This window comes from Stegostoma tigrinum, chromosome 32 (genome assembly GCF_030684315.1).
Source record: "Stegostoma tigrinum isolate sSteTig4 chromosome 32, sSteTig4.hap1, whole genome shotgun sequence".
Lineage (NCBI taxonomy): Eukaryota > Metazoa > Chordata > Chondrichthyes > Orectolobiformes > Stegostomatidae > Stegostoma > Stegostoma tigrinum.
The window spans coordinates 31,490,885-31,503,386 of record NC_081385.1 but is presented as its reverse complement, the minus strand read 5'-3'; the positions used below and the strand labels follow the sequence as shown (position 1 = coordinate 31,503,386).

The window sequence follows — 12,502 nt, the reverse complement described above, 5'->3', positions numbered from 1 at the left end:
ACCCTCTTCCAAAGTTAGAAGTTTGTTAGCTGAGGAGACAAATTTGATAAATCTCAAAGCAAGAAAGGATGAATTTTACATTTTGTCAGGTTTACATTCAATTCCAGAAGAAAATCCCATAGAGATTTTCTGTTTATTCGTTTTAATGGGAAGCAGTTTTGTTTTTAACAAGATTTTCTTTGTTCCAAACTCCTTCAAGTCATTTATTTCAGTATTTTACGTGTTGGCTTGCTGACTGCAAGTGTTGCTAAATTTCTTACATAATAGCAGCAACTAAAATTCAAACCATGTTTCCTCATAAAATGCTTTAAGATTTAAAAGATAATCAGGCCATAAGATGTTGGAGCATAAATAGGCCATTCAGCCCATCGAGTCTTCGCTACCATTCATTGAAATCACTGCTGAACTGATAATCCTCAGCTCCAGCTTCCTGTCTTTCCCACATAATCCTTGATTGCCTTACTGATTAAACAACTGTTCTGAAGAGGTGTTATTAACTTTGTTTCTCTCTCCACAGATACTACCGGACCTGCTATGTTTTTCCAGTATTTTGTGTTTTTCAGCATCAGCAGTTTTGGTGCTTTTCCGATTAAACATCTGTCTCAGCCTTGCAGATACTAAACAACTCAACTTCAACAACCCTCTGCAGTGAAGAATTTCACAAGTTCACTACCCTCTGAAAGAAAAAATTCCTTCTAACTCTGTCTTAAATGGGCGACCCTTTATTCTGAGATTACACTGTCTGATCATAGACTTTTTCACCCTGGGAAACAACCTTTCCACATCTCCGCTGTCAAGTCTCCTTAAGAATCTTGCATGTTTCAATAAGGTTGCCTGTTATTTTTCTAAACTCCAATGAGTACTGGCCCAACCTACTCAAAGTCAGTCCCTCCAAACTTGGGGTCATCCTGGTGAACCTTCTCTGGACTGCCTCCAACGCCAGTATGTTGTTCCTCCATAAGGGGGTAAAACTTTCCAGTATTCTAGTTGTGGTAATAACATGTGCCTTGTAGAGTTTTCACAAGACTTCCCTACTTTTATCCTCTATCCCCTTACAAATAAAGGCCAGCATTTCATTTGCATTCCCTACTTCCAGGGATCAAGAAAGGGGCTGTATAATTGCAAGTCTTTTAATCTTGCTGGGATTGGTTCAATGTTTTGGACATTGAATTAAATTAACAATGCACCAATGCTTCATTAAAAAAAAAATCAATCCATGTCCTTACATTGTTCTCATAATAATTTTAACTAATAATAACAATGTCAAGGTACCTTGCACTCAAATCCTCTTCAGTGTGCATCCCCTAGGAGAATAGAGAAAAATTATTACAAAGCAACTTTTATCATGGATAACTTTGTCATTTCTGGCATGTTGCCATGGTAACACAGTCAGATGTTATTGCATGCAGAATGAAGCCTGATGGATAGTAAACAGGACAGGAATTTTGAGACCCTCCAAGGCTGGGAATGGAAGTGGGTAGGACCCAAAAGACTGGCACATGCTGGCATTGGCGGTTTCCTGACCCCCCCGTATCCGATAGCAACCATTCTGACTGTTGTGGCCTTGGACTTGTCAAGGTGCTGGCCTCTGCAGGATTTTCCATCACTTGCTGGTTTTCTGGCACATTGCAAAGGAAAAGGGAAGATGGGGGGAGTTTAATTGCCTGGAGGTGGACTTCTGCCAGCATGCCTATGTGCTATTGCTTCAGGTAAGTCCACAGGTCCTCCCAGCCTGACCACAAGAGGGTGCGGCCAAAGGCCACTATATTGAAGAATTCCTTGCTCACCCCGATGACTTCATGCATCCAGCCAGCTACATACCCTGTATCGCAGCTGGCTGCTTCTCTCCGGATGGATGATCTCATGTTGATCCCTTTCAGAGGCTAATTGCTGACCCTGATTGGATGGGCAATGATTCTTTCTGACCAAAGGGGTGTCCCAATCAAGATTCTACCCTTCTGTCACCCCTCTCTGCCCCCCAACAGCCCCAATGCTACAATCGTCGGGGGTGGGTTGAAGACTCTGTAACACTCCTGCCTCCTGTTTCTTGACTCCAACATGAAAATGCAGCCCCGGCTGTGGGAGATCTCCCTGGGCTGGTGAGGGCAAGGGATGGGATCATCGAACAGGACATTTCTATAGTGCTGCTCCCCCTTACTGTCCCTGACTAGTCTCTGTCAAATTGCCTCTCCCAAGGGACTAAATAGCTGCTGGAATTGGTGAGGGGAGTGGGGGAAGAGGGAGAATTGGGAGGCAGGAGAGGGGATTGCATGATAATTAATTTGCATGAATCACCAGTCATCACGAGTGAAGGAGTCCTAGTGAATTATGTCTAGCTGTGAGTATGGGTGTAGTTTCTTCAGTATTCCTTGCTATAGCCCAGCTTGTTAAAGTCTGATGCAGTCATACACAGACAGTCAGGACTATTACCGTTTTTGGGTGTAGTTGAAGTTTGGTCAAAAACATGAGGGGTATTTCAATGTTACTTAATATTATTTCTGTAGCACTTTCACTTTCAAGAAACTAAATTTAATGTTCTCAGAGATAATTGAACACCAGTAAGTCTGAACCTGCACATTGAGAGATTTATAGTATCATATTTGAGGATGTGTTAGCGAGGCAGATTTTGGTACGATATTGGAAGGTACAATACAATTTAATACAATATTGGAAGATCAACACAAGTAAGACATAGGCTAGCATGATAGTTATGGATATTTGATATTTGTGGAATACTTCATATATTGGAGACCAGTGCCTTCCAAATGTTTTTCCAGTGTGTCCCATTTTTTTAAGGCTTGGAAATCCTCATGACCCCTTAGTGAGAACTATGGGTGTGGTGTGAGGGGCTAGAAGATCTGAGACCAAGGGATGAGGGAAAAGATAGGCTGTGGAACTACATTAGCAGATCTACAAGGCAGCCATCACTGTGGAATTTCAACTATTGGCCTCACTTGAAGTCCTATCCCAACTTTGGGAATCTCTGTTGTTGACTGTGAATGATGTTGAGACTGTGGAAAAAGGTTCAGAGGAGGATTACAGGATTAATCCCCAGGAGAAACCCCCAGCTGAAACAGTCAGGCTCCTATAGTTTAGAGAAACACTTGGTAGTGATTTGATTAACAGATGGTGAAAGGAGAATGTGTTTATTTCAATAAAATGTTTCCATTGCATAAGGTAGGAGAGTTCACAATCTCGAGATATGCCAGGCCAGAAATAGATTCAATGTTAACTGTAGACATTAAGAGTTAGTCCTCTTTCCAAATGGTAGTGATCTGAGGAGAACAGCAATACATGCAGAAAACTTCTTCAAGCAAGAGCTGCCTGAGGATGTGACAAGAGCATAACAAACTGAACCAGGAACAGGTCATCAGGCCCCTCATTGTGACTACACCTTTCATCTCAGTTCCATTTTACTGTTCAGTCCCATACGCCTTGATTCTCTGAGACTGACCAACAATATATTGCTCTTAGTACACAGTGAATGCAATGAGATTGGCCAGGTGGATCTCAATGAGTATGAGTTGCCTGTTTGGGGCTGTTAGCCTGGGGCTGATCAAGGAGTCCTGGCTGACAGATATAACAGGAGTATTAGGGATTCTCCTCATTCTAGGGACTGGCTGTGAGCTGGATGGCCAGAGTCCAGCTATAATGTATGTGTAAATGAAGGGTTACTTGATGATGGAATCGCAGTCTCTGTGGAGTTATTTCAGCAGCAATGAAGCATCCTCAACCCACTGGGGTACATAATACCAATCATCAATTTAGATATTACATCACATTTTTCATGGCCAGAGGGAGCACCAGGACTAGTTTTTGACTGTCTAATGTGAGTTGGGAGGGTGGAGGGGATGTATGTTAAAGAACCGTTTCAGCCTTTCCCTTGTAATTCACCTGTCTTATTTAAAATCTTGTTTCTCACCTCACTAAGAAGATTTCCCATGTTTGATTAGGAATGGCTGTTTCATGATTCATAGGCAGCATAAACCCATTGCAAACACCAATAAGTCATGGCTATTTTTGTGTTTTGGCTTGATCATAAGAAATTATATCAGTTTACAATCTCCACAATATTTAAAAACTCATTCAAGTGGATGTGTAAGTGTAATTTTCAGAATGACTTTTTCTGCCTCACCCCACATTGTTGTTTCACTGTGGTTAATGCTTCTGAAGGCACTGATGGGATCTGATACCTTTGCTGAGATGCATTTTCCTCGTGTGTCAACTTTTGGCATGGTGGCCAAGTGGTTAGCACTGCTGACTCTCAGCACCAGGGGCCCATGTTGGATTCCACCCTCGGGTGACTATCAGTGTGCAGTTTGCACATTCTCCTTGTGTCTACGTGGGTCTCCTTCCACTGCCCAAAGATGAGTGGGTTAGGTGCATTGGCCATGGGAAATGCAGACTCACAGGGATAGGGGAGTGGATCTTTTTCTTGAATGCATTAACAGGATGAGAGCACCGCTGGCTAAGCTAACATTTATTGCCCATCCCTAATTGCCTAAGAGTCAACCACATTGCTGTGTGTCTAGAGTCATGTGTAGGCCAGACCAGGTACAGATGGCAGATTTCCTTCCCTAAAGGGCATTTGTGAACCAGATGGCCGTTTTCAACAATCAACATCATGGATTCATGGCCATGATTAGACACTTACTTCCAGATTTTTTTTGTATAGAATTCAAATTCGAGCATCTGCCATGGTCTCTTGTTTAACAGACAAACGATAATATCATGAGGGATGCTGGGTGGGATACTCTTTGAAGGGTTGGTGTGGACTTGATGGGCCAACCAGCCAGCTTCTGCACTGTAAGGATTTAATGATTCTATGATTCTAGTTTATGCCTAGGTTAAATATCAAAGCAGAGATCCAATATGTGGCACTGCATTGTGAGCGATGGAGGCACAAGGCAACGGAATAACAGCACTACTCAGACTGCCCTGAGCATGAAGTTACATCCTCTATGATTGTTAGTCTGGTCACATAACCACTATTCTACAATACAGTGGTAAAAGGAACAAATCATATCAGACAAAGGGAATTATAGGGAAATGAAATAATACAGTGATAAGTCGGAGTAATTTGAAAGCATCTCAAAGGCACTTAGGAAAAAAATTAAAATAAAGAAATATATTCAATTGATCTGTGAAGAGAGGAAAAATAGAGTTAACTTTTCAGTCCAATCAGAACTATAATATATTACAGGTTTTATATAATAGATTTTAAACAAGGAGGCAGTGAAGATGGAAAAGAAGCAAAAAAGAAAAATCTCTGATAGGGTGGGAGGTAGGAGAAATTAAATGACAAAAAATGTTTGGTGATGCAAAGTCAATGGAGTGGGAATGGTACATAAAAAACATAAAAGATGCTCTGATGAAAGGTCATTGGAATTGAAATGTTAACTCTCCTTCTCTCGCCACAGATGCTGCCAGACCTGCTGAGCTTCTGTTTTTGTCTTACATAAAAAAATGTGCCTGGAGGAGGTGTTAACAGAAGAATGAGGAACAGCTCCTGTCAAAATAAGAAACCAGAAGAGAAGTGAGGGTAAAACACAAATCTGTAAAAGGTAAGGAAACAATATATAGCAGAGAGCACTTTCTGAAGTTGTTCAACTCTGTGTTGAGTTCAGAAGGCTGTATAGTGTAAATTGAAAGACAGGGTGCCGTTTTCAAGCTTAAGTTGAGCTTTGTTGGAGCAATGCACCATCCTTTTCATTAGGCAATTTATCGGTGTCCACATACTACACCGAGTTTAGTGGTTTTAGTAATCTCTCCCTTATTTTGTAATGTTTCCTTTGCAAGTTTCAAATTTACAATTAGTTTCTCTTGCTTTTGACTTTACATAGATATTTATCTTTCTGACATTCATACCACATCTTGAAATGTCATTTGTTGCTTTACTCACCTTATCATTTCTTTATTCCCTGTTCCTCCAACCCATTAACGTCTCTTGTTTACCATCAATGCACAACCTTTCATTTAGGTCTTTTTCCTCCTTGTTTTCTTTCCACTTGCTTCAAATATATTATATTTCCAGCTTTTTACACTTCTGATTAAAAGTTTTGGCCTGAGACATTAACTCTGTTTCTCTTGCCATAGTTGCTGCCAGATCTGCTGAGTATTTTCAGTACTTGCTTTATTTCAGATGTTCACAGAATTTATATTTAGGCTTCAACAGGAGCTATCTATTTTGTGGAGGCAATGGTCTTGTGGTGTTATCTTTCAACTATTAATCTAGAGAGCCAGTTAATGTTCTGGGAACACACGCTTCAATGCCACCTTAGAATTCAGATTCAATAAAGTAAAATTTGGAATTAAGGGTTGACCATGAAACCATTGTTGATTGTCAGGAAAATCACATTTAGTTCACTAATGCCCTTTGGAGAAGGATATCTGCCACTCTTATGGGGTCTGGTCTACAAATACAGCAATCTTCTGGGCAATTGGGGATGGTCAATAAATGCTGGCCTAGCCAATGCTGTCCACATCCCATGAACGAATAAACAAAATTAAGGAGAAGGAGGAAAGCAAATTACTTCCTCGTGATAATATACTCAAATTGTTTAATACCATTTTGCTGATAATTTGAAATGAAACAAATAAGTAAGGGTTTGCGGAAAATAATTTCACCATGATATCTGTGAATATGTTGATATCCTTACATCATTTAATTTTGACATTTCCACTTCGATTCTCTTTCTAACAGACACAGCAGAGAAATGCACAAAATTACTCAACTGGCATTTAAAATTTAAGGCATCATTGAAAGCAGCAGGATTTATAGTTCGTGGAAAGCCAGGCTTAAAACTAGCAAAACGTTTGTACCTTACCCACATCAATAGCCACCAAAATGTAGCTCTGCAATACATTTCGAGGAGAGAGGTGGTTGGATTATAATACCAGGAATTTAAATCCAGGGTTGGTTCTAAAACAAGGTAGCCCAGTATTGGAAAATGTCACCAATTTATTAACACATTACATGTGAGCTGGCTGTAACTGGCTTCACACTAGCCCATATTTCTTTTGCAATGTTTCATGTGCAATTCATGTCCCTCCACAGTTTAATTAGCGCAAGATGGAATCAGAAGTTAGATATCCCACCCTCTGTCAGTTGTCTGTCAAAATGTGGTGTTTATCCAATTTTCTTTCATGCAGATCACTAGAAACTGGGCCAACTCAAACCCGTTCCCGCTGAAGAGATTTGGGTATAAACTGTACTTTGTATTGGCTGTGTTGTTTGTTTTATTCCTAATAGCTCCTGCACACTGCCTAAGAGGTTGCACTCTTGCTGCAGATTCTGAAATCGTTTGTTTGAGCCTCACTCCAGTGCATGGCATCAAGTTGGACAATCCATTGCAGTGCTGAGGGACTGCTGCACTGCCAGAGGATCATTTTATGAGAACACCATGAAGCTCAGGTTCCAGCTTTCACCTTGGTGAACCCTAACACTATCCCTAACCTCAGGAATACAATCCCAGATGAACCACAATGCAAGAATTAAAGTTAACATGATCTCCAGTTATAATTATGTTGAATGTATGACCAAAAAAGTGGCAGAGGCAATGTGACCGAAAAGCTCAAGGAAAGGAAGAAATAAACATAAGGGACAACTTGTTTATTTTCCACCCAGTATTAAAAAAATGTGATGTGATCCTAACTCTAACACAATCCTAACGCAAACCAGAGCCTGAACCCTAAACTGAATCTAATCCTAACCCTAATCCCAATCCTAAACCTAATCCTAACCCGAACCCTAATCCTAACCTAATCTGAACACAAACCAGAACCTGAACCCTAAACTGAATCTAATCCTAACCCTAATCCCAATCCTAAACCTAATCCTAACCCGAACCCTAATCCTAACCTAATCTGAACACAAACCAGAACCTGAACCCTAAACTGAATCTAATCCTAACCCTAATCCCAATCCTAAACCTAATCCTAACCCGAACCCTAATCCTAACCTAATCTGAACACAAACCAGAACCTGAACCCTAAACTGAATCTAATGCTGACCCTAATCCCAGTCCTAAACGTAATCCTAACCCGAACCCTAATCCTAACCTAATCTGAACACAAACCAGAACCTGAACCTTAAACTGAATGCAAATCCTAACCCTAATCCCAATCCTAAACCTAATCCTAACCCGAGCCCTAATCCTAACCTAATCTGAACACAAACCAGAACCTGAACCCTAAACTGAATGCAAATCCTAACCCTAATCCCAATCCTAGACCTAACCCGAACCCTAATCTTAACTCTAACCTAATGCCAATCCCAATCTAAACCTAACCATAATCCTAACCAAGTAAATCCTAATCCTAACCTAAATTTAAGGCAAACTCAAAGTTGAAGTCTAAAGCCCACCTTAACTTGAAAAGCTTCCATAGCATAATTTTTTTAAACAATCAGGAAGTTACACAAAGAAGAGTCATTGAGCCCCCTCAGTCCGTTCTGTCTTTCGATTAGATTGATCTGTGCCTTATTTCAATCTAAGCACTTTAGTACTTTAAGCCTTGGTATTATTGCCTGAACAAGTCCATCAATTTTTGGTTTGAAACATTTAAATGAAACTCAGCATCAATAAATTTTTGGGAGACAGAGTTTCAGATTTTCATTGCTCATTGTGTGAAGGAGTGGCTCTTAATATTAATCCAGATGACCTAGCTTTTATTTCAAGGTTCCCTTGATAGCGAGCAGGAGAGATAGGGTGGCTAAACTACTAGTTTCTTTAATCGTCTGAAACACCTCAGTTAGATTTTCACATAATCTTTTATCTTCAAGGCAACACAAATCTAGCATTTGCATGTAGCCTCATGTTTAATTCTCCTAACCCCAGAACTATTCTGGAGAGCCTGCACTTGACTCTGACCTGCTGAAGCTAGTTCAAAGACTTTGCATGAATAGTGAAGTCAACGATTTAACTCACAGTACCATCAACCATTCTCACTCAGTGTCACAGGCCCATCACACCCCATCAGCAAACAAGGTTCATGCCCAACACTCAGATACTTCACCTTGACCTCACACACTAACCAATGCCGTTAACCTCATTCCCACATCAATGCAAATTCCACAAACTTTCAAGAATGAGGCTACAGCAGGCTCATCACCCAAGCACACTCACTGATGCTTTTCTCTATCTCCTTCGTATATGATCACAGACAACTGCAAGAAGTCCCAGGGAACCAGTGGGGCTAGATATACCTGTGTAGTGAAGTGTAGCCAGCTCGAACACTACTTTTGGCTGAGGTGAAGGGAGGAGATGGCTCCGAAGACTCTTGCCAGGAGAAGACATCTATATGCCTCATCTAAATGACATTTACAGTTTCTTCTTGCTGTAGCTGTGCTCCATGTTGCTATAATGCTGCAGTCTATGAGGGATAGCAGCTGTAGCTCACATTGTGAACCAAAAATGTGATAGACCTGTTAACTCCTCTGATGTCCTTCTCGAAGCCCAACACCACATGACAAACACTTTCAAACTTCCCTATTGACAGTCAACATAATCTGTTCCAGTTACTCTGCAGTGCCATCACCAGCACTATTAGAGCCAAATGTTGCAGCTTTTGTTTTCGACCGACAATCCAATTCCTTATCATGTATCAGGGTACCTCCAACTCATTGTGTTCTGACAGATTTTTTTTTGTGGCCTCTTAAGTGGAGTTAGTGGTATAATGCTAATGTTACCAGACCAATGCTTAAGGCCCTCAGGTTAATATTCTAGTGATTTGGATCTGAATACAAATGTAGCAAATGAGATTTGATTTCAATAAAGATCTAGAATAAAAAGCTGGTCTAATGGTGACAGTCGCCATTATTAACTGTTTTGAACAAAAATCCCATTAGTTTCACTAATGCCCTTTAGGGAAGGGAATCTGTTGTCCTTATGTGGTCTGGCCTACATGTAATTCTAGATCCACAGAAATGTCCCTGACTGCTAACTGCCTTCTGTGTAATGGGCAATAAATGCTGGCTTAGCCAGAATTGTGAAAATCTCACTGATTTTATCATTAAAAAGTGACAATGACTTTAATGCCTTCACAATGTCCAATGAAATAACATCAGCAGTATTCGGCCTTTTCGAACACCCCCTCAAAAATTTCCAACAGGTTTTCGAGATATGATTTTCATTTTGCAAATCTGCTGACACTCTCCGTTCAGTTCATCTTTAAGTAAGTGTTGTGTTGAATCATTCAAATTACATAGTAACTTGCTTGATGATGTTGAAGTATTCGATGCTGAAATATTTCCAAGTCAGGATGGTGAATGTTTCGGAGGGGAACTTGCAGGAGGTGGTGTCCCCATGTATCTGCTGCTCTTGTCATTCCTGATGGAAGTGGCTGAGGGCATGGAAGGTACTGCCTAAGGAGTTTAGTGATTGTATAACTGCTGTCACTAACTTTACTGCTGGAGGGTGTGATTAGGTTGCTTAGACTAGATTTGCATTCTCTTGAATACAAGAGGTTTAAGATTTTTATAATGTTTAAATGAACTTAAGAAGGTTAATAAAGGAAAGCTATTTTCTCTGGGGGGGCGGGGGGAGAAAGAGACCAGAATAAGGAAGCAGAGCCTTAAAACTAGGATGATGCCTGGAAGCATATCACACAAAAAGTGTCGTGGAAGATTGCGAGTTTCTCTCCATCAAAAATCTGCAGTGGCTGGAGCCGATTGAAAATTTCAGAACTCTGATGATAGAGTTTTGATCAGTAAAATGCAGTAAAGAACCAGGGCAGGTTGTTGACGTTGAAATGCAGATCCTCCAGGATCTCATGGTGGAATAGGCTGAAGGAGCTGAATGGTTCATTCTCGTTCATATGAAACCAGTTCTGGTTATCAGCAGGGACAGCCTGTCACTACATTGAGCATCTCAGAAACATCTCAGGAATGCCAGACATCCCTATGTCTTCACTGTAGCAAAGTGTATTCATCAGAATGGGATCAATACTGACTGCAGTTAGACGTATCTCATCACATCTCTGACATGTCAGGATCAGCTCATTTAAACCACTAAAAAAATTTAAATCAGGCAAACATTTGATTTGATTTCTTGATTTAGGTTTAGTGTCATGTGTACTCAAGTAAAGAGTGAAAAGTGTACAATGTCGCCATTCCCAGCACCATCTTAAGTACAAAATTTTTGGAACAGAAATAGGAAAAGAAATAAATAAGTTTAAGAAGGAGCTCTGCACTACAGTTTCTTCTCAGTATTAATGCAAAAATAGAAATAAATAAGTGAAAAGTCAAACATTTCAGTCTGCAAAGATCCTGAATTGGTGACAAGCAGGTGTGGGTGCACCTGTGGGTTTTAAATACACAAATACTAATTTTAAATACTCAATATAAATGAGAGTCGAACCCCTCCATTGCTGCTGCTGTTCCCAATTGAAGAAAGCAATCATTGGCTTAATGAAGCAAAAAAAAATTAGTCAACATTTGTTACTGTTCTCTTCGATGTGGGTAAATGATGATTGCATTTATATCCATGGGTGTATAGTATGAAAGGTGCACCAGATTTCAACTGCTGTTGAGATTTTCTTGGTAAATCTATTGATATGAGGTGCTAATTGGAGAGCTGGGTTTTGTTTCTCTGGTAGTTGACAGATTATGCAAAAGTTGGGGTACCAGCGAAGATGCCATCATGTAGAGCAGGACTGGGCATGAGAAAGAATGGACTTATGCCACTCAATTGAACGACCAATTCCAGGAACCCCCTACCTTCAATGATTACCCCACGTCAGCAAAGGTGGCTATTTTCCAATGAATGTCAAGGTGAGTAACTTTGCTGTAATTAGATACTCAAGCTGTGCCTGAAGGTAATTTGGCTTCGTATAATGTCCCTTGCCTTAGGAATAACATTTTCGTAGTACTTGTGTGTAGCATGTGGGTGGCAGCGGTTCAAGAAGGCATGTGACCACTACCTCCTCAAGGGCATCTAGAGACAGGCAATAAATGCTGACCAGGCAGTGACATCCCCACGTCGATGGTTAGAATCTGATTTTTTTTGTTCATTTGGAAGGTGTTGTCCGAGGAGCCCTGGTGATTTTCTGCAGCGCATCTTGTAGATAGTACACACTGCTGCTACTGACCGTCAGTGGTGGAGTGGATGTGGCGTCAACTGGGTTGCTTTGTTCTGAGTCGTATCAAGCTTCGACTATTGTTGGAGCTGCACTGATTCAGCCATGTGGGGAGTATTCCATCACACACCTGACTTGTGCTTTATCGATGGTGGACAGCCTTTGGGGAATTAGAAGGTGAGCTACTCCCAGCAGGACTCCTAGCCTCTCACTTGCTCTTGTCGTCACTGTTTATATATGGCTAGTTCCTAGTCAATGGTAATCCCTAGAATGTTGAAAGTGGGAGATTCAGTGACAGCAATGCCATTGAATTTCAAGGTGCATGGTCAGATTGTCTCTTATTGGAGATAGTAATTGACTGGCATTTGTTTGGCACAAATGTTGCTAGCCACTTTTCAGCCCAAGCCTGGATTTTGTCCAGACCTTG

At 40.8% G+C, this 12,502-nt stretch overlaps 1 protein-coding gene across 1 annotated transcript in view; it reads right to left on the bottom strand.

The window, feature by feature from the left end:
- The window catches only part of LOC132206162 (uncharacterized), an 82,162-nt gene that overhangs the window by 51,147 nt on the left and 18,513 nt on the right, over positions 1-12,502 (bottom strand). Inside the window, exon 4 of the mRNA XM_059639048.1 lies at positions 1,273-1,304. Coding sequence (XP_059495031.1) covers positions 1,273-1,304 — 32 coding nt within the window. The remainder of the gene's footprint in view (positions 1-1,272; positions 1,305-12,502) is intronic.